At 34.2% G+C, this 27,987-nt stretch overlaps 1 protein-coding gene across 1 annotated transcript in view; it reads right to left on the bottom strand.

Moving 5' to 3' along the window:
- Nucleotides 1-5,278: 5,278 nt before the first annotated feature.
- The window catches only part of LOC132738508 (uncharacterized), a gene marked incomplete at its 5' end in the record, with an annotated part of 181,797 nt that continues 159,088 nt past the window's right edge, over nt 5,279-27,987 (bottom strand). Inside the window, 1 exon segment of the mRNA XM_060726011.1 lies at nt 5,279-25,431. Coding sequence (XP_060581994.1) covers nt 25,323-25,431 — 109 coding nt within the window.

The raw sequence follows: 27,987 nt of genomic DNA, 5'->3' as shown, positions 1-27,987 counted from the left end.
CCTGAATACACAAAAGGTACTCTGAGAAAACTTGATGAACAACGGGGTTTAAAGTAGTTTGACAAGCAAACGGTGGTGACTGGTAGACTCATTATATAGTTGGCCATAAATGGCAAACCGAAGAGTTCTGAGCTATTACACACCCTGTCAGCATTTTTTCAATAATAAATAAATGCAATGATAAAGTCAGTTACTTGCAAGTCTTCTAACATTTTTATAAAGAATAAACATATATATTTTTTCTCAATAATTCTATGATGATGTTCAGCCATTTATATTATAACAAGATATCGAAAAGATCTACATTGTATCAGAAATAAATTGGCTCGTGGACTTTATTGTCAATTATAGAGCTCTTATGCAAAATGTAATGGTAAGCAAACATCCAGCATGAAATTTTCAAGTAGCTAAAAGTTAAATAAAATTATTAAAAATACTTTGTCATAATTCAACTATTGCTTGAAATTGACCCACATGTTTGATTACAAATGTATTACATCTATACTGTCCATAGAAATAATAAATTAATTTTCAGTCTATTTCTCTTTGCGCTTTCACACAGACTTAAATTATGCAAGTCTATGATTTTCAGAAGGAAAAAAAATCTTCTTTTCATCAAACACTAAAAATTAATATACCAACTGTAAATTGTATATGATATTCAATAAAATCTTCTTTTAGAAAAATAAGTTTGCATATTATTGTTTTAGGCAAATCATTTTTAAAATGCTGTACGGCTAGCCTCAACAGTGAGTATATATGCTAGTCGTATGTGGCTCGCGTACAGCCAGCACTTTTGTCAAACAATACTGGTTCATACTGCTAGCCACTGCCATGATTAATTATTCCTTCCTCTACCAATTCACATACTTACATCAATTAGACTTTTGAATACTATTAGTATAATAATCATATAGATGTTAAACAATAAAAGTAATGATGACTAAATATGATGTATATAAAATTCCGCTGCTAAAGACAAGTTTTTATTGATTGTTTATATCAACAAAGGTAATGAGGTAAGTTTCATCAGTGTATGATGACTTTTAAATTTTTGTTTAAAGTGAAAATTGATAGTCATCAAATTGTTCTAAATATAACCATACTGTTATATTTAATAATATAATCAGTAATGTTATTATTATTGACCTGTGGTTTTAAATTTTAATACAACTACTATTTTCATATAAATGTCTATAAATTTACAAATAAACAAGAACGTGTTTGTTAAACACAAATGCCCCCGGCTCAGATTCTTGTCAGTAGCAATATTTCAAAAAATGTTTACCCATTCACTCAGTTATGGACAGAAAAATTGCCAAAAAATTGTAAACACAAGTTATATAGCTTGACAAAGTCATGGCATTTTGTAATTGTGAAAAATATAAGTTGCCAAGTCATTGCTCAGACTTGTGAAGTTGAAAAATATTCAACTTCATGCAAGTTATCTTCCTACCAAATATGAAATACATCTGTCATTAAATAAAGGCTGTATGGGCAAAAGTGTAAAAATCTATTTTGAGCACTGGTGACCTTAACCAAACTGACCCCTAACTCTATCCAAAAGAAGAATACCATGTAAGTTATCTTCCTACCAAATATGAAATACATCTGTCAATAAATAAAGGCTGTATTGGCAAAAGTGTGAAAATCTATTTTTAGCACTGGTGACCTTAAACAAACTGACTCCTAACTCTATCCAAAAGAAGAATACCATGTAAGTTATCTTCCTACCAAATATGAAATACATCTGTCAATAAATAAAGGCTGTATGGGCAAAAGTGTAAAAATCTATTTTTAGCACTGATGACCTTGACCAAACTGACCCCTTACTCCATCCAAAGGAAGAATACCATGCAAGTTATCTTCCTACCAAATATGAAATACATCTGTCATTATATAAAGGCTGTATGGACAAAAGTGTAAAAATCTAGTTTGAGCACTGGTGACCTTAACCAAACTGACCCCTAACTCTATCCAAAAGAAGAATACCATGTAAGTTATCTTCCTACCAAATATGAAATACATCTGTCAATAAATAAAGGCTGTATTGGCAAAAGTGTGAAAATCTATTTTTAGCACTGGTGACCGTAAACAAACTGACTCCTAACTCTATCCAAAAGAAGAATACCATGTAATTTATCTTCCTACCAAATATGAAATACATCTGTCAATAAATAAAGGCTGTATGGGCAAAAATGTAAAAATCTATTTTTAGCACTGGTGACCTTGACCCACTGATCCCTACCCCAATCAAAAGGATGAATACCATGCAAGTTATCTTCCTACCAAATATAAAATATATCTATCACTTAATAAAGGCTGTATAAGCAAATGTGTAAAAATCCATTTTTAGCACTGGTGACCTTGACCCAACTGACCCCTTACTCCATCCAAAGGAAGAATACCATGCAAGTTATCTTCCTACCAAATATGAAATACATCTGTCAATAAATAAAAGCTGTATGGGCAAAAGTGTAAAAATCTATTTTTAGCACTGGTGACCTTGACCCACTGATCCCTACCCCAATCAAAAGGATGAATACCATGCAAGTTATCTTCCTACCAAATATAAAATATATCTATCACTTAATAAAGGCTGTATGAGCAAATGTGTAAAAATCTATTTTTAGCACTGGTGACCTTGACCCAACTGACCACTAACTCCATCAAAGTTTATGTTTCTATCAATTATAAATAACATCTATCTATAGAATAAGGTAAAATTGTAAAAATCTATTTTTAACATTGGTGACCTTGACATTGGTAACATTGACCTTGACCCAAATGACCCCTTACTACAACCAAAGAAGGAGGATTTCCCTTGGCATGTTTGTATTAAACTAAGACATCAACTAAAATATAAAGGCTGTATGAGCAAAAATGTTTATATTTATTTTTCAAACCAGTGACCTTGACCTTGACCCTAGAGACCGCTTACTCCACAAAAAATTAGAGGACCATCAAAGGTATCCACCTACTAAATATGAAAGATATCATTAAAGAAATTAAGCATTTAAGAGAAATTTAAGATAAATCCAACTTGCCGAAATAGGTTAACCAGACAAGGCCCTATTTTCAAAGTGAAAAAAGGGAAATAACTGGGAAATATGGATGACACAGTTATATAACTTGGCAATATCATGTACTTTGTATTGATAAGTAATTGTGGAAATTATAAATTATAAAGCCATTAGTATAGATAGAACTTAAGATATTTCCAACTTGCCGTTTTAGGTTAACCATTATTCATTTTCTAAGTGCTTAAAAGGGCAATAACTTGGTAAATATGAAAGCCAGAGTTATGTTACTTGCCCAGATCATGTACTCTGTATTGATTAGTAAGTGTGTAAACTTAGAAGGCATTGGTACAGGTAGAACTTAAGAAAAATCCAACTTGCCGTTCTAGGTTAACCTCGTACGGACAGACGGACGGACGGTTCAATCACTATATGCCCGGGGGCATAAAAATCTATAAAATTATGGACTGACCATAAATATCATGAAATCCTACATCTGATGAAGTCAAAACTGTGGAAATCAGATCTTCATGTATGAAATAAGTAGATCTGAACTTTAGCCATATTGTATAACAAGTTAGACAAAATAGAAGAAGGTCTTTGGAAACTGGTGACCGTTGAACATGAAACAAATATTTCTTTATAAGAAAATGATTAAATAGGCCTACCATTTTATGAATAATTCCAAGCAAAAAAAAATAAAGTAAACATACAAGTTTACGCAGAAAATATCTCTATTTATTATGACAGATGCCACTACGAATATTTTAATTTTGTAGATTTTCAGTATAAACAATTTATTGTTTGTAAAATTTGAGATACATATATTAAAGAAACAATGATAATTTTCGAATATATCATTCAAGTTTTTCCACCTTAAACAGTAAATTAATTATAGAAAATTAGAAATATCACGTAATAGTTTTTTGTTCTTATTATGTGTAATTCTGACTAATTTGCTAGAGGTAATTCCGTAACGTACCGATAAACAGTATTTAGCCAGGTTTTCGACCAATCGTGTACGGTTTACAGATCACATGCTCATCCATGTACCGAAAACAGGTCACGTGCTCCTCCATGCCTCAAAAGTTAAACGCGTACCAATACCCTGCGGTCTCCAGACCGCAGGGAATAAAGGAGATTAAGTGTTTGTATAATAAAACTTACAACTCTTTTAAACACCTGGGACTTCCTTATCGGTAGCAAATCTTCTCAATCTTTCTTCGAATAACTGGCCAATTATAATTGCGGGAAAATGACGCCAGAGGGAAAATAGTTCGTATTAATATGCATACAATTTTTTTCTCTGACATTCATACTTTTTAAGCATTTTAAGCTTGAAAGTTATCTAATATGAAAATCATATTCCATTTTTTCCTGAATTATTGTGTTCTATGATAGTTAGTTAATTTATGACTTGATAAAATTGGCACTAAATTTATGCACGTACTTTGGCTCTCATGCATCGGGAACCAGAAGGTAGATAAATAAACTGGTTCTCTTAAATTTTCTATCGACTGCTGGCGTAGTAATATTCAAATCACGTAAAGCAATGATATATGTAATTTTGTGATGAACGGATTTATAATTTAGTAATAAAATGACCAGTCAATTTAAAACACATAAGATATTATAATTATCTGAATATTATGGCAAAATATTGGAACTATTTTTGCTCAGCGCAGCTAGATAGCCTAGATGCGTTCAAAAGGTAGTAAGCTGAATTTATCGTAATTACACTGGGGGCTTGCGCACCCAAAAAAAGGCAATAACTCTGTAATTAGTCAAAATGGAGTTAAGATTCTTGTACACTGCACCTCATCTCAATGTGCTTGACCATTGTACAGTCGACTCCACTCATAACTAACTCGCTTATAACGAATTATCATTTATAGCAAACTTAATCTGAAATCTCCTGCTGATTCCTTTTTTATTTAATATTTAATCACATCACTTAATACATACTCGCTTAAAATGAATTTTCGGCTAAAGCGAGTCCCAAACAGCGAAAAACAAATAAATTTCATCTGTTAAAACACACTGTTATAATTAAGAACAATATTAAAATAATAATAAATATAATATCAGGTTGCGCTCGATTAAAGATCAGTACGTAAATACTGCTATCCGATAATTATTCAATCAAGTGATTGCACAGTCAAGTTATGGCTTCAGGGAATGAAAATTTTGGTAAAATGTTCTCACAAAATATTGCAATACAACTGCCAAGCTAGTATTAAAAACATTTTAACAATCAATCAATCAATCAATCAATCTTTATTTAGCAATCGGCATAAATATGCCTTTGGCCATTTACAAGTAAATAATTATAGAATATGGCCAAGACAAAATAACATATCAATGTACAATAATAATTCAAATGCATATGATTTATCAAACACATAATATATAAACATTACAATACAATGAAAATTTTTTTACAATTAAGCACTGTTTGTCTGTAAAAATTCATTTAGCTCAATAGCCAGTGTTCTTACTTTAAATGCCTCTTTAATATAAGTTGCTAATTTTACTTGAATAGTTTTATTATTATTATTCATTAATGCAACAAATTTATTAAGTGAAGGCCAAGATGTACGAGGTATAGTCAAAAAGTTCCCGGACTGGTCTGTTTAAAAAGATTATTGATGTCCGATTGTCATGAAATTTGTTTTGTTTGTTTGTTTGTTTCATTTTACGCCTTTTCCCCAACAGTATTTCAGTCATATAGTCGGGTAGTTTCCTAATCATCGTTCCTGGAGAGTTACACCAGTACAAGACTACTGTCCTCCGCGCTAAACTACCAAAGCATCTCCGGGGATCGAACCCACGCCAGATAGGTAACTGGATTAGAAGTCATCGACTCTAACCCCTCGACCACGAAGGCGGTCTGTCATGAAATTTACCATGTAGGTATTTTTAACTAATTTGAGTAGCAACATGTATGAAAAAAATCAATTTAGTAAATATTTGGAAATTATTTTTCACATGAAACACACCCGCAACTTGGTACGGGGCATTTCAGAATTAATTTGATTTTTCTAGAAGTGAATAATACTCTTTCATGAATGTATCAAAATACTGGCGCCAGAACGTTGTGATTTTTGTATGTGACGTTAGCTGAACGTTACTAGTAAACAACTGCAAAAATTCAGCGTGATAGGATGACGTATCGCCATTTTGTGCACGATTATTCAAGCCACGTGAAAATTTCTGTACGAAAAAATGTCAATCTCAGAAAAACGTACGGAGCAGCGGGCAGAAATAGAATTCTGTGCGATGTCTGGAATGACCCCCGACTGATACCTGGAAGTTTTTGAATCAGAAGGAGGGTGTTCATAATTGTTCTAGGACACTTGTGTTTGACTGGCACAAGCGTTTTAGGGAAGGTCAGACGGAAATTACCGATAGTGCACGAAGCGGAAGACCGGGTAACGATCAGCGCTCAATCCAAGATGTGAAGGACGTCATCGCCAAAGATCGGAGAAAGTCGATTGATGATATCGCAGACACCGTCGGGCTTTGTCATGGAACTGTACATAAGATAGTGACGAAGGATTTAAACATGAATAAGGTATGCGCCCGCTGGGTACCTAGGTTACTTACAGATGAAAACAAAGCAACCCGTGTAGTCGCTTCCAGAGAATTTTTTATGGCGATATGATAGAGACGGCGAACGATTCCTAAGGCGCATTATCACTACGGACGAGACGTGGGTGAACTTTTATGACCTGGAGAGTAAACGAGAGTCGATGGTGTGGAAGCGACCTTCATCACCTCCCCCCAATAAGGCGAAAACCTGCAAGTCGGCGAAGAAAGTCATGTATATTTTCTTCATGGATAGCCAGGGTATGCTGTTGCAACATGCGGTGCCAAGATCGGCGACAGTCAACAAAGAGTACTATCAAAAGGAAAGCATTAATTATGTCGCATGAAATGTTTTTACTAAATTTCTATGTTTATCTATATGTAAGGTGAAAAGTATAAAATTTATATCAAAAAATGAAAGAAATTATTATTTTTATAATTTGCCACATTTGTGGTAGTTTCAAAGAAAATGAATTTGTTATTAACAGGTTGTGCGGAGGGATCTAAGAACGCTATCAGGAAAAAGCAAGCAGGGTGCTACATCGTAAATTTAATTTTTCATCAAGATAACGCTCCAGCACACCGCGCAGACGAGACACTCCTAACTATTGACTTCTTAGGATATGAGCGGCTACGTCATCCCCCTTATAGCCCCGATCTCGCCCCTTAGACTTTTGTGTTTTCCCTAGACTGAAAGCAGATTTGAGGGGTGGGAGGTTTGATACAGAAGATGAGATCAAATATGGTGTGAGGTCCGCAATAAGAAGTTACACTCCAGAGTGGTACAGTTGAGTTCACACTAAACTTCCCACCCTTGTGCACTTCTAGTGCACTAGAGCTGAACTAGAAGTGCACACCGTGTGCACTTCTAGTGCACTAGACCATATGACCAGGTTGGCCAGGGAAGGTGACACCTAAATGGTTTATTGGATAATTGTATATCAACTGACAGAGGGCATCTATTGTTAATCTGTTGTAAGAAGAAAAAAACTTTGGGAATATATGGCCTGTTCATGAATATAAATAAGTAAATTTTAACATTTTAGGTGATAACATGTTAAAGCTTAAAATTTAACAAAAAATTATTTATTGTAATCATATTTTTATTAACCAGTATTTAATTGTAAGTGTAAAATGATACCCCTTAAAATCAAATTAATAGAATTAATAAGGTTTAATTTAAATATGCTCCGTAATGGATAAATTGTGTAAAAGTGTTTTTTAAAGCTTTTTTTAATGGCCGTGTATTTCAATTTTTCTAATGTACAAATGGGAAAATCAATGTGATAATTCTGGCCCAATTAATTTAGTTTGTAACAACATAAACTTTTTTTTCATAAGCTCAATCAAATCAAGGAAAGGTTTATATCTAAGCTAAAATAAAATATTATTTCTATAATATATAACTTAGAGACAATTCCTCATGTTCAATATTGAAAGAGAATATTAAGACATTGGTTTTTAAACAATCAATATACTGTGATAATTTAGTATTCAACTGTGTAATGCTTGCATATGTTTTATAGATATAAATAATTAAAATATTATCCATAAAAAAAAAAAAATTAATAACTTTATTCATGATTTCAATATTAAAAATTTTATGTATAAAGGGAATACTTTTATTGAAGAAGAAAATCTCAAGTCATGCTGTGTATTGGTATTTTACTGAGATGGATTGTTTTCATTATACCACTCCTGCTGATAAGAGACTCAGGGTAAATAACAAAGAACAGTCAATTTTGCGGATTATTAGTATGCATTGAAATTCCCTGGTTTTCGCAAAATGCATGTTAGACTCATCAGCCGTAGGCACTCAGGCTAGTTAGTCATATAGATAAATAACTATAATTTTTGTTTAATCAAATATACAAAAAAAATCATAATGGCATAAATGCATATTAGATATTATTGTCTCTAAAGCGGAATTTTGTATATTTTATCCATTTATCCACATTTCTTGTCACTCTGTATAATAATATATAACTTAAGAGGCAATTCCTCATTTTCAAGATTGAAAGAGAATATTAAGTCATTGATTTTAAAACAATCCATACACTGTGATATTATGTTTTCAACCATGAAATGCTTGCATACTTTTTAAAGATATAAATAATTAATTTTTTTTCATGAAATCATGGAGCTAAATATAAGTTTATATATCTGTGCATGAAATAAATACAATTGATAACTTTATTTAAGATTTCTATATTAAAAACTTAACGTATAAAGGGAATGCTTTTATACAAGAGAACAGTCTCAAGTCATGCTGTGTATTGGTATTTTTCTGACATTACACTGGTCTCCTGCTGATAATGGGGCCTCAGGGTAAATAACAAAAAAGCAGGTGTATGCAATATTTATTTAGAATTTCCAGTTTTTTTTCCCCAAAATACATGTAAGACATCTAAGATAAATGACTATAATTTTTGTATAATTAAAATTTAATGTAAAAAATAATAATAATGGCATAAAATATGCATGTTAAATATTATTGTCATTATTGTGTTTGAAGTGGAATTTTCTAATCTCATCGTTTAAAATCAATATCAGTTTTAGCTATTCTGGAATGACCTCATATCAATATTTATCCACATTTCTTGCAATTCCACATTAAAATCATCTTTTAGATTCTGAGCTGGGAAATGTTAATTTTTTTTATTATAGATTTGACAAATTTACCTTGTCAGTTTTAACACATTTAGAAGATAATATATTTTAAAGAAAATATTTAAATACATGATTATAAAACTTTTGCAACTTCCTTTTCACTTTAATGCGGATCTGTTTTTTTTTTTTTCTTTTAATAAATTACCATACATGAGCATAAAACTGTTACAGAAGATTGAAGTGTCAAAAGTCATGCTGTGTATTGGTGTTTTAATATAGTACCCTGCTGATAAGAGAGCCCCTCAGGGTAAATAACAAAAGGCAGATGATAAATATAAGTAGGCAATGTAAATTCTGTATTCTCTGGATGTTGGTGCAAATAAATTTCATTACAAGTAGTACAAAAAAGAAAAATGAAATATTTTTGCATTTTATAATAACAGTTTATACTAATTGGTATAAACTATAATTTGTATAATTTGCACCCCCACCTTCCAAAAAATTAGCATTTCAATGTTTCATATTTCATTACCAGATTATAATAAAATAGAATTATATTAAATATCAATTAATTTTATTTATTTATGCACTTATCAACATTAAAGTTATAATTATTTATATTTACTTATTCTAACAATTAAGTTTTAAAATCAGTAAAATTAATGACTTTGAAAAATTATTGTTCTAATATTTTACGCCATATTTTACAAAATCCAATATTCACAACTTCAAATCTATTATGAAAAACTATTATACAGATATCTATATTTATCTATCTTTTTGTAAAATTCAAATTGCTATTCATTGAAATAAAAGGTAACTGCTACATATAATAGGTCTGGTGCACTACAAAGTGCACTTATGAAGTGCACTACTAGTGCACTTTGAAGTGCACTAGTAGTGCACATCTAGTGCACTTTGTGTAACCTTTACATTTACCGGAAGTGGGTACAGCGGCACAGGAAGTGTATTGAACACAATGGGGACTATTTTGAAAAAGTATGAACGTGACGGTAAGTTGTTTCTGGAATATGAACGTCACCTGAACGTCGTTAGCGTTGTTGACGTCGCGAAGTGCTCCGTACGTGACATAGTGTGTAAGTTTATCGGGCTGTTAAATATGTGTAACATTTATGAAAATCATTGACTCTTATATATTCATGCAGCGATTTCTCTAAATTTTAATGTGATATATGTCATTATAAAAACATACACAAAATAACAAAGTTATCGTAAGAGTCCGGGAACTTTTTGACTATACCTCGTATAATATTTTGGAAGTAAATCTTTTCTGATATTATTATATTTTGAACAAATCAATAAAAAAATGATATTCAGATTCAATCTGTTTCTGATTACAAAATAAGCACAATCTTTCATTTCTCTCTATATTATTAAATCATCCAGTTTCAGTTACAAGATTATGCGAAGACAAACGGAATCCACTTAACTGGATTCTAGAAATATCATTAACAATATTATTAAGATAAGGTTCAAATTCTAATATATATAAAAAATTTACAGCAAAATCTATTTGTAGTCATTTACTAAAATAAACACACGTACAAGTATCATTCTATAAATAGATAACACTGTTACAATTCAAGCTACATCAACAAGACTGTAATTGAAACCGTCCAGGTAAACATCAGTTATTTATTGACATTTGCATATTTCATGAGTTATTTTCTTTTGATAGTATTAGATGGCAAATAAACAATATTATCATGACAAACAAATGGGTTACAACACCTCTAATTTGGTATTAATTGGTATTAATTACTTTTAATTGCCTTTATCATGATCACGAGGTATTAAAAACATGTGTCGCCTACTGTGTGTGTGTGTGTGTGTGTACATATATTATAGCCAGTTACAAAATTATGAAAATTACACACAAAATTTAATAGGCGTGTATATAATGTAACAAGAACGATCAGTAATCACATGTGTCGCCTCATGATGGCCAATTTCATGTTGGGACAAATTTTGTGACAGACGGACAGACAGACAGACAGTGCACAACTAGACTTGGTACTGATCATTCCTGTAAAGTTTGGATAAAATTGCACCAGTACTTTATGAGGAGTAGTCCGGACAAGCTTTTGCGTATCTGGCAACACACAGAAAAAAACACCTTTTTATCAAAGGGCCATAACTCGGCCAAAAATCATTCAACCAGAAAACCTGTGCAATATGCGCAAGGACTTGAGCTACAGATCAATCCTGTAAAGTTTCATTGAAATTGCATTAGTGGTACAAGAGAAGTAGTCCGGACAAACTTTAAAAATAACTAGAAATGTGTCATCATGCCACGGATGCCCCCGCATGCAGCCAAAATTTCAAATGTTATAATATTTAGTTCCAAATTTGTTTGCACAAATTATTTTTTTCATTCTATGTTCAAAGCCCTTAAAACTTTTCAATGTTAACACAAACCATTTTTATACAATGTTCAAGGCACTGAAATTATTCAGTCTTAACCTTTTGAAAACAGCATATTGCATATTTGTAGCCAAAATAATGGCTATATACATTTCCAGAAAAGTATGAGTGCTGAAACTGAAAGTTCAAAATTTTTCCAACATTCAGGAAAGATAAGTTTGTCCAAAATCATTGAACAACGACCAAATTCCAACTTAAACTGCTTATTCCTAAGATGTATCTATATTATTTTCAAAGTGAAAGGAACATAACTCTGCCAAAAAATCATCGAACCATGACCAAATTCCAACTTGATCTGCACATTCCTTTGACATATCCATATGTCAATTTTGAGTTGAATATGTAACACTGTTGGGTTGATAATGAACAGAAACTGTAAATTTCATATCATTTTCAAAGTGAAAGGGGCATAACTCTGCCAAAAATCATCGAACCATGACCAAATTCGAACTTGGCCTGTGCATTCCAAAAATATATCCATATGTCAAATTTGAGTTGAATGTGTAGTACCATTGGGGAGATAATGAACGGAAACTGAAAATTTCATATCATTTTCAAAGTGAAAGGGGCATAACTCTGCCAAAAATCATCAAACCATGACCAAATTTGAACTTAACCTGCGCATTTCTTTGACGCATCCATATGTCAAGTTTGAGTTTAATGTGTTGTACCATTGGGGAGTTAATGAACGGAAACTGAAAATTTCATATTATTTTCAAAGCAAAAGGGGCATAACTCTGCCAAAAATCATCGAACCATGACCAAATTTACTCTTGACCTGTATTTTCTCATGACATATCCATATGTCAAGTTTGAGTTGAATGTGTTGTACCGTTGGGGAGATAATGAACGGAAACTGAAAATTTCATATTATTTTCAAAGTAAAAGGGGCAATATGTCTGCAAAAAATCATCGAACCATGACCAATTTCGAACTTGACCTGTATTTTCTCATGACATATCTATATGTCAAATTTGAGTTCAATATGTGCAACGGTTATTAAGATAATGAACGGAAACTGATGATGACGGAAGGACGGAACAGGGTAACACTATATGCCCTTGCCATTATATGGCGGGGGCATAAAAATTATTGAAGGGCCATAACTCTGACAAAAATCATTGAACCGGAAAATGCTGACAATATGCACAACTAGACTTGGTACTGATCATTCCTGTAAAGTTTGAATGAAATTGCACCAGTAGTTTATGAGGAGTAGTCCGGACAAGCTTTTGTGTATCTGGCAACACACAGAAAAAAACACCTTTTTATCAAAGGGCCATAACTCGGCCAAAAATCATTCAACCGGAAAACCCGTGCAATATGCACAAGGACTTGAGCTACAGATCAATCCTGTAAACTTTCATTGAAATTGCATTAGTGGTATAAGAGAAGTAGTCCGGACAAACTTTAAAATAAAAAATTATTAAAGGGCCATAACTCTGACAAAAATCATTGAACCGGAAAATGCTGACAATATGCACAACTAGACTTGGTACTGATCATTCCTGTAAAGTTTGGATGGAATTGCACCAGTAGTTTATGAGGAGTAGTCCCGACAAGCTTTTGTGTATCTGGCAACACACAGAAAAAAACACCTTTTTATCAAAGGGCCATAACTCGGCCAAAAATCATTCAACCGGAAAACATGTGCAATATGCGCAAGGACTTGAGCTACATATCAATCCTGTAAAGTTTCATTGAAATTGCATTAGTGGTATAAGAGAAGTAGTCCGGACAAACTTTAAAATTAAAAATTATTAAAGGGCCATAACTCTGACAAAAATCATTGAACCTGAAAATGCTGACAATATGCACAACTAGACTTGGTACTGATCATTCCTGTAAAGTTTGGATGAAATTGCACCAGTAGTTTATGAGGAGTAGTCCGGACAAGTTTTGTGACGGACGGATGGACAGACAGACAACGGAGAAGTGATCCCTATATGTCGCCACTACTCCGTAGAGGCGACACAAAAAGAGAACAAAAATGTATATATACATATATAATCAATCAGCAAAAAACAAGCAAAATTTAGACATTTAAATTTGAAGGTCAATGCCATTGATGGATGAAGGTCAAGGTTAGTCTGCTTTACTAAACTGTATTGTTTCAAGGGTTGTTGTGGCCAAGTATGTAGACAATACACCAAAAACTTAAAAAGTTATGATCAACATACAAGTTTGCAGACGACAACGTCAACGGCAATATGACTGTAACAATACCTCTACTTTTAAAAAAAACAAGATTGCATTAGAGAAAAATGCTATGCCACAGCATTAATCCTTGTACCTTCAGACAATAAGATTTTTTGATTTTTTTACTATATGTTTATATTGAAAATCAATGACCCCGGGGGCAAAGGCAATTTTGACCTCATTGCTATAATTTAAACAATCTTGCTAGAAGTTCATTTCATAATGTTTCATGCAAAATATCTAACCTCTAGCATTTGTCAATTACTAGAAGAATTTTTTTTAAAGTTTTTACTACAAGTCATGTTTAAGTTTTTTTCCTATATACATATAAGGAAAACCAATGACCCCCGGGGCGGGGCCGATTCTGATCCCAGGGCTATAATTTGAATAATCTTGGTAGAGGTCTACCAGACAATGCCTTATGCAAAATATCTAAGCTCTAGGCCTTTTGGGTCTTTACAAGAAGGTATTTTAAGTTTTTACTATATGTACATATAGTGAAAATCAATGACCCCTGGGGCGGGGCCGATTTTGACCCCAGGGCTATTATTTGAACAATTATGGTAATGGTCTACCAGACAATGCCTTATGCAAAATATCTAAGCTCAAGGCCTTTTGGGTCTTTACAAGAAGATTTTTTAAATTTATTCTTATAATTCCTTTTGGTTGCCATGGCAACCAGATTTCTGCATGGAATGAAATTCTTTCAACAACTTTGGAAGCCCTTCACCCAAGGATCAATCCTGCCAAGTTTGGTTGAAATTGGAGTAGTGGTTTTTCACAAGAAGATTTTTTAAGTTCACTATATAATCTATATAACACACACACACAAACAAACACACACACAGGTGAATCGCTATATGCCACCGCATCGCAGATGCTGCGGTGGCATAAAAAAGTGGAGCTAAAAATAATCAATAATTATAAGAATTATCTGATAGGTTGTTTCTTATAACATTTTTTTCTCATCTTTAACCAGTAATTGGTAAAATATTGGATTGACAGTAAACTAACTGGTCAATGTTTGAAACAAGAGGGCCATGATGGCCCTGAAATCGCTCACCTGAATAAAGAAACTCTCCAAAACATGGAACAAGTAATAAGGTAAACTATAAACAAAAGCAGATATAAAATCTAAATCTTAAACTGATATCACAAACTACATGTTTGTATCTGAAATATAGTGTATGTGTAAAAACATTACTAGTTGCTTTTGCTAAGGGAAAACAACAGTTCCAAGAAGAAGGGGGGGCAGGGGAAATGTGGGGGCCGCAATTTAGACCCTAGGGTTTAAAAGAAGATTTTTTTTAAAGTTTTCACAATATACATATAAGGACAAGAGGGCCATGATGGCCCTGGGGTCGCTCACCTGTACATAGGCTTTTATTTGAACAAACTTGGAAGACACCCATTAGAAGATGTTTCATGATGTTAAGTTTTTACTATACACAAATAATGAAAAACAATGACTTTTGCCCCCCCCCCCTCCCCCTGGCAGTGCCAATTTTAACCCAAGGGCTTTTATTTGAACAAACTTGGTAGACACCAATTAGAACATGTTTCATGCTAAATATCTTAGCTCTAGCTCTTTGGGTTCTTTAAAAGAAGATTTTTAAGTTTTTAATTATTATATACAATATAGGGAAAATCAATGACCCCCTAGGGCGTGGCCAATTTTGACCCCAGGGCTTTTATTTGAACAAACTTGGTAGACACCCATTAGAAGATATCTATGCTAAATATCTTAGCTCTAGCTCTTTGGGTTCTTTAATAGAAGATTTTTTTAAGTTTTTACTATATGCATATAGGGAAAATCAATGACCCCCTGGGGCGGGGCCAATTTTGACCCAAGGGCTTTTATTTGAACAAACTTGCTAGACACCCATTAGAAGATGTTTCATGCTTAATATCTTAGCTCTAGCTCTTTGGGTTCTTTAAGAGAATTTTTTTTAAGTTTTTACTATATGTATATAGGGAAAATCAATGACCCCCTGGGGCGGGGCCAATTTTGACCCAAGGGCTTTTATTTGAACAAACTTGGTAGACATCCATTAGAACATGTTTCATGCCAAATATCTTAGCTCTAGCTCTTTTGGTTCTTAAAAAGAAGATTATTTAAGTTTTTACTATATGCATATAGGGAAAATCAATGACCCCCTGGGGCGGGGCCAATTTTGACCCCAGGGCTTTTATTTGAACAAACTTGGTAGACATCCATTAGAACATGTTTCATGCTTAATATCTTAGCTCTAGCTCTTTGGGTTCTTTAAAAGAAGATTTTTTTAAGTTTTTACTATATGCATATAGGGAAAATCAATGACCCCCTGGGGCGGGGCCAATTTTGACCCTAGGGCTTTTATTTGAACAAACTTGGTAGACACTTACTATAAGATGTTTCATGCTTAATATCTTAGCTCTAGCTCTTTGGGTTCTTTAAGATAATTTTTTTTAAGTTTTTACTATATGTATATAGGGAAAATCAATGACCCCCTGGGGCGGGGCCAATTTTGACCCCAGGGCTTTTATTTGAACAAACTTGGTAGACATCCATTAGAACATGTTTCATGCCAAATATCTTAGCTCTAGCTCTTTGGGTTCTTTAATAGAAGATTTTTTTAAGTTTTTACTATATGCATATAGGGAAAATCAATGACCCCCTGGGGCGGGGCCAATTTTGACCCCAGGGCTTTGATTTGAACAAACTTGGTAGACACTCATTAGAAGATGTTTCATGCTTAATATCTTAGGTCTAGCTCTTTGGGTTCTTTAAGAGAAATTTTTTTAAGTTTTTACTATATGCATATAGGGAAAATCAATGACCCCCTGGGGCGGGGCCAATTTTGACCCCAGGGCTTTTATTTGAACAAACTTGGTAGACACTCACTAGAAGATGTTTCATGCCAAATATCTAAGCTCTAGCTCTTTGGGTTTTTTAGAAGAAGATGTTTAAAGTTTTTTCTTTTGGTTGCCATGGCAACCAGAGTTCTGCATGGAATGGAATTCTTTGAACAACTTTGTTAAGGCTTCACACAAGGAACATCCCTGTGAAGTTTCATTATGATCTGCCTTATGGTTACAGAGGAGATGTCGTTTGAAAAGTGTGAACGGACAACGGACGACGTACGACATATGACGGACGACAGACGACGGACGAAGAGTGATCCTAATAGCTCACCCTGAGCATATGCTCAGGTGAGCTAAAAATCAATAACCCCCTTTAGACTGGTTTGATTTTGGGAAAATGTTCATCCTAACAGCATTTTTTAGTACAAGCAGGTAGTTGGGCTTACTTACCTATTTAAAGTACGATGAATTCATTTTTTGCTCTACCACAGCTTGACCTTTAAAAATCAATAGCCACCATAGAATTTTTTGTTTGTTTATTTAATCCTTCCATGGGCGAGATATTAACCCTTTACTTCATATAGACGTGTTTTGATGGCTTTTCACCCCCCCCCCCTTTTCAGGCCTCAAACAGTGGCAAAAATGTCCTATTTAGGCCCCTAAACACTGTTTTTCATTTGAGAAATGTTGATTAAAAGTGATCGCTTTTTTCGGTGCCGCCCCATATCAAAAAAGTACATCAAGGGAATGCCAAAAGGGGGATGTGTCCCCTTCTGTTTCGAGGGGTTTTAAGGGGGGTGGCAGCTCCCCTCATCGCCAAGGAAATTTTGGACATGTGACAAGCTAAAAATGGCCTCAGGTTGATCGTAAGGTAACGTGTTACCAACGCTGAAAAGCCTTTTACTCTATCTTAATCCATTGAGAAGTTGCAGCACTTTGAAATCAGTTTTGATAGAAAAAAAAACAATGCAAAATAGTGATTTTTGGCAATTTTGAGACGTCCCCCCGTTGCCATGGTAACAGGAAATTTAAGATTGAGCATGCTGTTACAGAGGCTATGGTCCAGTCAACATTTGTCCCAAGTTTCATCAGTATTGAAGCATTTTTCATAGTTTCATAGCAGTTTGAACTTGTAACAGGAGGCATTTCATCGAAAACGACCATTTTTCACAATATGCTCATGAGGTAAAGGGTTAACACATTTTTTGGCATTTTAATCTAAAGCTTTGTTAATTTTAGTCTGCTGAAATGTGAACGAGAAGAATAGATGAAATAAAAATTATTGTGGCAGCCATCTTGCTGACACTTTCCTATGTTTCTATACACTGTATTATTTTTAAAGTAAACAAGCGCAAGAAGGCTTTTTTAATAGGCTTGTTTTCTTTTATTATGAGTGCAGTCATACTTAATAAGACTGACAAGCGCAGACTTAAACAAGAGCTGTCGGTAGGACAGCAACTCTCGACTATTCTTAGTGCTTGATAGTAAAAAAAATGCTTGATAGAGTTACCTCCTCCTGTTTACAGGTATGGGTCATGATGGTGAACAAGTGTGCAAAGTTTCAAAGCCATATGTCAATGGACTTTGAAAATATTTGAACTATTACAAAAACTTTAACGTAAATTCTAAGTCGAAAAAGGGGCATAATTCTGTCAAAATGCTTAATAGAGTTACCTCCTCCTGTTTACAGGTTGGGGTCATGATGGTGAACAAGTGTGCAAAGTTTCAAAGCCATATGTCAATGGACTTTGAAAATATTTGAACTATTACAAAAACTTTAACGTAAATTCTAAGTCGAAAAAGGGGCATAATTCTGTCAAAATGCTTGATAGAGTTACCTCCTCCTGTTTACAGGTTGGGGTCATGATGGTGAACAAGTGTGTGCAAAGTTTCAAAGCCATATGTCAATGGACTTTGAAAATATTTGAACTATTACAAAAACTTTAACGTAAATTCTAAGTCGAAAAAGGGGCATACTTCTGTCAAAATGCTTGATAGAGTTACCTCCTCCTGTTTACAGGTTGAGGTCATGATGGTGAACAAGTGTGTAAAGTTTCAAAGCAATATGTCAATGGAATTTGAAAATATTTGAACTATTACAAAAACTTTAACGTAAATTCTAAGTCAAAAAAGGGGCATAATTCTGTCAAAATGCTTGATAGAGTTACCTCCTCCTGTCTACAGGTTGGGGTCATGATGGTGAACAAGTGTGCAAAGTTTCAAAGCCATATGTCTATGGACTTTGAAAATATTTGAACTATTACAAAAACTTTAACATAAGTGGTTACGCCGACGCTCGGGTGACTGCAATAGCTCTACTTATTCTTATCGAATAGTTGAGCTAAAAAGCATTCATTAAAACTACAAACTTTATGGTGCAAAAAGGTCACAAATTATACAAAAATAAATGAGAGTCATATTTGCATTTGTTTTTTAGATGTTATTTATATACTTCTAAGAATACATTACATGTTCTTTAAAACTTTTGCGATGATTTTTCAATTGTTTTTTTTATCGCCCTGAAGTGGGGGGCGGCTGCTCAAATGTCTGTCCGTCTGTCTATTCATCCGAGCATGTCAAGTGCCAGCTAGTTACCAGTTGGGGTCCAGATTAATTCGACCTCTAGGAAGAATCAGTGGTTATTGGAGGCAAAAAGGATGCATTTGGAGATAGAAACAATAATGAAGATCACAGGCATCCGCACAAATCTTTCAGTAAGAACTTGTCCCTGTCTGTCCGTTTTTAATCCCGTCCATATTTGTCATTTTCGGATTGATTATGAAATAAATTGCATGAATGTGTGGCATATGGAGACAAGTCATAATAAAGATCATGGCTTAAAGCTTAACACTTAGACTTGCAAGTGCTTGAAAAACTTTGTATTGTTTAAGATTGTGTAATTAAAAAAAGTTGGATTTTGAAATAATTCAGCACAAATTCACAGCTTAATAACGGATTAGGAAATAATATGCTTTATTATATTACTTAATCTTCAAATAGAGATACCATGAAAATGTTTTGGTTTCAAAGAGAAAGGATATTTTATGTCAATGTCAATTGCACAAGAACATGTACTAGGACGTGTAGTTCCTGAGAGTCAATTGAACAACCCAAAGATCAGGGTCATGTCAATCAAGAAAGATAACTTTGCAAAGGTTCATTTGTGGGGAATCCAGTCAATAATTTGTCATTCACAAAATCATATTAAACAAGAGGGCCATGATGGCCCTTATATCGCTCACCTGATTATGAAGGATCAATCCCATTTCATTTGGGCTTTGTGACCTAGTTTTTCACCACAGATGACCCATATTTAAACTTGACCTCGAAATCACCAAAACAACCTTCTGACCAATTTTCAGGTTATTTGGATCACAACAGTAGCCTCTAAGGAGTAAGCAAGGTTTTTCCATATAAGGGCTGTGTGACCTAGTTTCTGAACACAAGTGACCCATATTCAAACTTGATCTGGGAATCATCATAACAACAATTCTTACCAATTTTCAGGATATTTTGTCTGTTACAGTAGCCCCTCGAGTGTAAACAAGGTTTTCCAATATTGAGCCTGTGTGACCTAGTTTTTGACTCCAGGTGATCCATATTCGAACTTGATATAAAAATCATCATTTCAACCTTATTGACCAATTTCCAGGATATTTGGTTCAAAACGGTAGTCAATCTTATTAAAGGGAGATAATCAAGCCAGACATATACAAACAAGAATTTGTAACAGAGTTACCAACGTCCCCTGCCTCAGGGAAGTTTTAAATAAAGCATAAAATTGTACTATTTCAAAAGATTGAGGTATGGATCTCAGGACTTTCTGTGCAAAATAATGATCAATGCTAGATCTGCAAATGCTACAATAAATTTATAAAAGAAATAAAATGTAACACGAAATTGAAAAATCTATCATGTTAATCTTTGACCTCTAAGTGTGACCTTGACCTTGGAGGTAAAGGTGCAAGTGTTGTGCATGACATATCGTCTTATTATTGTAACTATTTGTGCCAAGTATTTTCAAAATCCTTTGAACTATGAAGAAGTTATAGATCGGACACAAAATATACCCTATAACAGACTATGTTAATCTTTGACCTTGGAGGTAGGGACCCATGTTTTGCGCCTGACATATCGCCTTATTATTGTGGTTATTTGTGCAAAGTATTTTTAAAATCCCTTGATCTATGAAGAAGTTATGGACTGGACACACAAATAAACCATATAACAGACTCTGTTAACCTTTGACCACTAAGTGTGACCTTGACCTTTGAGGTAGAGGTGCAGGTGTTGTACATATTGTTTTATTATTGTGACTATTTGTGCCAAGTTATTTCAAAATCCCTTGAACTATGAAGAAGTTCTAGATCAGACACAAAATATGCCCTGTAACAGACTATGTTAATTTTTGACCTCTAAGAGAGACCTTGACCTTAGAAGTAGGGATGCCGGTGTTGCGCATGACACATTGTCTTATTATAGTGACTATTTGTGCGAAGTATTTTCAAAATCCTTTGATCTATGAAAAAGTTATGGACCGGACACAAAATATACCTTATAACAGACTATGCTAATCTTTGACCTTCAAGGGTGACCTTGACCTTGGAGGTAGGTGACAGGTTGTTGTGCATGACACATAGTCTCATTATTGTGAACAATTGTGGCAGTATTTACAAAATCCCTTCAAAGATAAGAAAGATATGGACCGGACACGACATATACCATCAAATAGACAATGTTGACCTTCAATGAGCAAGTGCTACCTTGAACCTGGAGGTAGGGGTCCGGTTGTTGCGCATGACACATTGTCTTATTATCAGAAACATTTGTGCCAAGTTATTTCAATTTCCTTTGATGAATGACAAAGTTATGGACCGGACACGAAAGTGTGACGGACTGACGGAGCCTATTTCTATATCCCGCTTTTTCTATATCCCGCTTTTTTCTTCGAAAAATCCTTATCATTCCTTTTGGTTGCATTAGCAACCAGCTTTCTGCATGGAATCAAATTCTTGGTTTTTCACAAGAAGATTTTTTAAGTTCACTATATAATCTATATCACACAGACACACAGAGGTGAATTGCCATATGCCATCGCAGATAGATACTGCGGTGGCATAAAAAAATGTTTGTAATTTCACAATTTTCACGTTTAAATTATGATTTCTGCTTAGGCCGGTGCTAGAGGGTTTATACAGTAGCTTGCAATTTTCTGTACCGTCCATGAACAGGCTCAATCAAACCGAGCCTAATTTTGCCGCTTTGAGCGTTTTTAAGGATTCTGTTTTTTTATATATTTTAAACCAGGTCTTTCGGCAGATGTTGTTGCAACGACATGTGGCCTGCATAGACATAGTCATTGGCCTTTGAAGATGAAGGCAATTTTTGAAATATTAACATACTTACCTTAACTTTTGACAATCAAGTTATAAAATGATTTAGTGTTCCAAATGTTATTTCATCAAAATTACAACTTAAACATCTAATTGTAAATTAACTTGTGCATGTTTAAATATTACACATTTGGGATCTCAGATAAATAATAACAAGGAATATTTGTAAAACATGTATGCCCCCTATCGGCAGCCAATTAGTCATGTGATCAGGTTATTATGACTGACTTTTGACCTAGTGACCAAAAAATCAATAAGAGTTAATTACTCGTCATGACTAGTCACTAGGTAATAGTGACATGCAGCAATTTTATGACAAAGTTATTTCAAATCTTACCAAATAATATATGCATAAATTTTATAAATCATGTAGGCCTCATTAATGACAGCCAAGTTTTTACCTAGAAGGCCCCAAAATCTGCTGGTCATGAACAATCATCATATTAAGTTTAAAGTTCCTAGGCCTTAGCGTTCTTCAGTAATTGATCGGAAACCATTTTTACCTACAAGGTCAATGTGACCTTGACCTTTGACCCCAAAATCAATAGGGGTAATCTGCTGGTCATAAACAATCATCACAACAAGTTTGAAGTTCCTAGGCCTAAGCGTTCTTTAGTTATTGATCGGAAACCGTTTTTACCTACAAACTCAATGTGACCTTGACCTTTGACCCATAAATTAATAGGGGTCATCTATTGGTCATGAACAATCATCATACCAAGTTTGAAGTTCCTAGGCCTAAGCGTGTTTTAGTTATCAGTCGGAAACTGTTTTTACCTACAAGGTCAATGTGACCTTGACCTTTGACCCCTTGACCCGAAAATCACTAGGGTCATCTGCTGGTCATGAACAATCATCATCAAGTTTGAAGTTCCTAGGCCTAAGCGTTCTTTAGTTATCAGTCGGAAAATGTTTTTAGCTACAAGGTCAATGTGACCTTGACCTTTGACCCTTAAACCAATAGGGATCATCTACTGGTCATGAACAATCACCATACCAAGTTTGAAGTTCCTAAGCCTAAGCATTCTTTAGCTGACACTCGGAAACCATTTGGTATACAGACCGACCAACAGACAAATGCAAAGCAATATCACACCTGGTAAATGATAGAGCTACCTCTTTCGGAGGTATACGGTAAATCGCTCTATCACTATTTCTGAGCTAGTGCAGGTCGCTGAAATCAAGTGTCAATTGTTTTCATTTTTTATTTATTTTGTAAACTCTATACCAAATATCGAAATTCGGAGAATGCTATGCCATGTTTATTTGATTAAAGTTTCCAAAAAACGTAAAGTTGTTATATTTGTGTTTGAAATGTAGTTGTGGCGGCGTTTCCGTGTTAGCGAATTCAGCGTTGAAATGGACTGTTTCATCATAAAACAAAGTATTTTTCCTCCAATTTTCATCTATACAGCGATTCAGATTAAAAACAAATACGTTTCAAGAAGATATTAGTTCTATTAATGAAATAAGATTTTAGCGACATGCACTAGCTCGGAAGTAGGGATAGAGCGATTAACCGTATACCTAAAGAGGTAGCTCTATCATTTACCAGACGTGACTATACCCCCACTTCTTTGAAGGGGGGCATAATTAATTGTCCATAAAGAATGACCTGTAATAGTTTGAAGAAATGATGTAATTAACAATTAAAGTTTACAGTATACCTACACATTGTGTATAATTCTACATGACATGTTGCTTATATCATTATTACATTTTTGATAATTTTTCTTACAGAAGGATCCATTTGTTTTAAAGCACTTTACTTATATTTGTAAACTAGAACTCCGTGAGTCTGATGTGTCACCTTGTGAACAATATAGTTAAGGAGAAATGAGCAGGACAAAAATAAAGTATGAAAATTAACAAAGGGCAATAACTCAAAAAATAAGAAATGCAGAGTACCAGTTCTTGAGCACTGCACTTCTTAATGAGATCTATCATTCTATGAAGTTTCAAGTCCATAGCTTTTATACATTAGGAGAAATGGCCCGGACAAAAATAAAGTATGAAATTAACAAAGGGCAATAACTCAAAAAATAAGAAGTGCAGAGCACCGGTTCTTGTGCACTGCACTTCTTCTTAATGAATTCTATCATCCTATGAAGTTTCAAGTCCATAGCTTTTATACATTAGGAGAAATGGCCCGGACAAAAATAAAGTATGAAATTAACAAAGGGCAATTACTCAAAAATTAAGAAATGCAGAGTACCGGTTCTTGTGCACTGCACTTCGAGTCATTATAAGAAGCATGCATACTAAGTTTGAAGTCAATCAAGCTTAAGGGGACGCCGACGACAAAAGTAACCCCTGTTGCCTTTTTCAAGGTGACACAAAAAGTTAAAAAGGGTGTCCATTTTGAAATTAAAGATGGCAGCCATAGTAGTCAATGTTTAAATCATGTTTGATTATCAGCCAGTAATGGAAACTTAATTCTATGTAGATGAATGGACATACAATACGCTATGAACACAGAAATAATAAATTATAAAGTAGATGGTAAAGGTCAATGGTGGCCATTTTGATTTGACCTTTAGAAGGTCAAAGACTTCGGGTACAGCCGTGGTAAAGCAAAAAATGGATTAACTACCTGCTTGTACTTAAAATGCCGTTAGACTCTGAACGGTCTGAAAATCAAACCCGTTTATTTGGGCGGTGCCAGTTTTTACTACATACAAAAATCAATGATTCCTCTGGTGCGGGGCCAATTTTTAAGCTATGGCTTTTATTTGATCAAACTTGGTAGAGACCCATTAGAAGATGTTTCATGATTAATATATAAGCTCTAGCTCCAAGATTTTTGAAGTTTTTCCTATAAACATATAGGGAAAATCAATGACCCCTTGGGTGGGACCAATTTTGACCCCAGGGCTTTTATTTGAACAAACTTGGTAGACACTCACCAGAAGATGTTTCACACCAAATAAATATCTAAGCTCTAGCTCTTTGGGTTTTTTAAAAGAAGATTTTTTTTCTTTCGAATGCCATGGCAACCAGAGTTCTGCATGGAGTTTAATTCTTTGAACAATTTTTAAAGGTGACCACCAAAGAAACATTCCTGTGAAGTTTGGATGAAATTGGCTTAACGTTTTATGAGAAGATGTCTTTTAAAGTAAAAGTTTACGGATGGACTGACGCCGATCACAAAAGCTCACCTTGTCACTTTGTGACATGTGAGCTAAAAATTCCTAAACCCACATTCTCTCACTTATTCACTTCTTTAGCATTGTTCAATGATATTACTCAAATCAATCAAAAACTGGGTAATGGTGGTCAAATCCTCATTACTTTTCATCTGTTTCTTCAATGCCCCACACTTTTCCTCCTTCCTGAAATGTACATGAAGAAATTGTTAATTTCTTTTGTATATAAGCCAATAATAGGCAAAGGTTTCTTTTGAACCTTTGCTAACATGCTTAACACAAACTGCATAATATCTTTGATGTCCATCTTGCTGGATTTTTTTAAAAGGCTTGTCCAGTTTTCATATTAACTGTCCATTATCAATTTTAAGGATAGTATAATGAAAGTTGAAGATGACAGCTAGAAGTAGAGGCAGGTCAAACTGCATGAGTAAATTTCATAGGGCAGATTTCATTTCTTCATTGTGGTCTAGATAAAAGACTTAACATGTCCTGCCACACAACAGATAAATGAGTAGAAAACCACAGACCTTTCATAGCTTCGTTAAGTAAAAAGATTTTATTTTCTCTTGCTAGGGAGTGAGGGGCAAATAATTTGCAATTGGTGAACATAACCACTAGGCTACAGGGATCCTATAATAAAGTATTAAAAATCTTGTATAATCCTTTTTGTAAGTACATAAATCCCAATATTTTCTACCACTATAATTGAATCTGTAATGCTTTGGTAGATTTCTGTATATCTATTTTGCACATTCATTTGTGTAAGTTTGTTCTTCACTTCCTAAGCAGATTACAGTAAAGATTAAATAATTACATATACCGAATAAAAGAAAAATAATGACCTACTAGTTATAACCAATCAATACGTGAAACATAAAGACCTTGACCTTTCAACTAGTGACCCCATTATGACTAATCAATTTGTGAAATATAAAGACTGTGGAAATTTTTCAAGGTAATAAGCGGAAACCATTCTTACATTTCAAGCGGCACGCCTACAGATTTATGCTAATTTTATGAAAATTTTGAAAATGTGTTTAAAAGTATTATTCAGTGAAATAACAAAAAAAAGCAATTTACACAATATCAATGCCACTTACAATCCACGTAAATTACTTAAAAGAGGACAACATATGCAACAAGAGGGCCATGATGGCCCTGAGGTCGCTCACCTGTATATAGGCCCCCACCACCGCCCCCCCCCCCATCGTTGCAGGGCCAATTTAACCCAAGGGCTTTTATTTGCACAAACTTGGTAGACACCCATAAGAAGATGTTACATGCTAAACATCTAAGCTCTAGCTCATTGGGCTTTTTAAAAGAAGATTTTTTTTAAAGTTTTTACTATACACATATAGTTAAAAACAATGACACCCCTGGGGCCGGGCCAGCTTTGACCCCAGGGCTTTTATTTGAACAAACTTTGTAGACACTTACTAGAAGATGTTTCATGCTTAATATCTAAACTCTAGCTATTTGGGTTTTTTCAAAGAAGATTTTAAGTTTTTGCTATACACATATAAGGAAAATCAATGACCCCCGGGGCAGTGCCAATTTTGACCCCAGGGCTTTTATTTGAACAAACTTGGTAGACACCTATTAGAACATGTTTGATGCTCAATATCTTAGCCATAGCTCTTTGAGTTCTTTAAAAGAAGATTTTTTAAGTTTTTACTATATGCATATAGGGAAAATCAATGACCCTCGGGGCGGGGCCAATTTTGACCCCAGGGCTTTTATTTGAACAAACTTGGTAGACACTCATTAGAACATGTTTCATGCTAAATATCTTAGCTCTAACTCTTTGGGTTCTTTAAAAGAAGATTTTTTAAGTTTTTACTATATGCATATAGGGAAAATCAATGACCCCCTGGGGCAGGGCCAATTTTGACCCCAGGGCTTTTATTTGAACAAACTTGGTAGACACTTACTAGAAGATGTTTCATGCCAAATATCTAAGCTCTAGCTCTTATGGTTTTTTAAGAGAAGATATTTAAAGTTTTTTCTTTTGGTTGCCATAGCAACCAGAGTTCTGCATGGAATTAAATTCTTTGAACAATTTTTAAAAGGTGACCACCAAAGGAACATTCCTGTGAAGTTTGGATGAAATTGGCTTAGTGGTTTATGAGGAGATGTCATTTAAAGTAAAAGTTTACGGACGCCGGACGGACGCCGGACGAAAAGCGATCACAAAAGCTCACCCTGTCACTTTGTGACAGGTGAGCTAAAAATAGCCCTTACTGCGTTAGTAACGCAATATTTATAAATACTGAAAAATCGGTCATTAATCGCAAATAACATGTAAACTATTACTAGAACTTTGAATCCTAAAATCTTAGTACATTTTTCTCAGGTTTGATTTTATTGAAATATTTTCGCTCATCTGGTGGCGTGCAGCTTTAAGGCTGCTGTGACCTTGACCTTTGATCTATAGTAATCCCAAAATCTATAGGGGTCATCTACAACATATGGTTATTCAATATGTAAAATATGAAGACTTTGTGATAAATAGTTTTAAATATAATGAGCAGTAACCATTCCGACATTTAAGACCCTTGACATAGTGATCCCAATATATGTTAAATATGAAGACTGTGTGATAGTTTACAAGATAATGAGCATAACCATTCATGTATTTAAGGCACCTGTGACCTTCGCTTTTGAATTATTGTAATCCCAAAAATCAACAACATATGGCATATTCAATATGTGAAATATGAAGATTTTGTGATAAATACT

This window comes from Ruditapes philippinarum, unplaced genomic scaffold (genome assembly GCF_026571515.1).
Source record: "Ruditapes philippinarum isolate M1 unplaced genomic scaffold, ASM2657151v2 ctg1332_1_1_1_1, whole genome shotgun sequence".
Lineage (NCBI taxonomy): Eukaryota > Metazoa > Mollusca > Bivalvia > Venerida > Veneridae > Ruditapes > Ruditapes philippinarum.
Note: the sequence above shows the minus strand (reverse complement) of the source record. Positions and strands in the feature narration are given on the sequence as shown.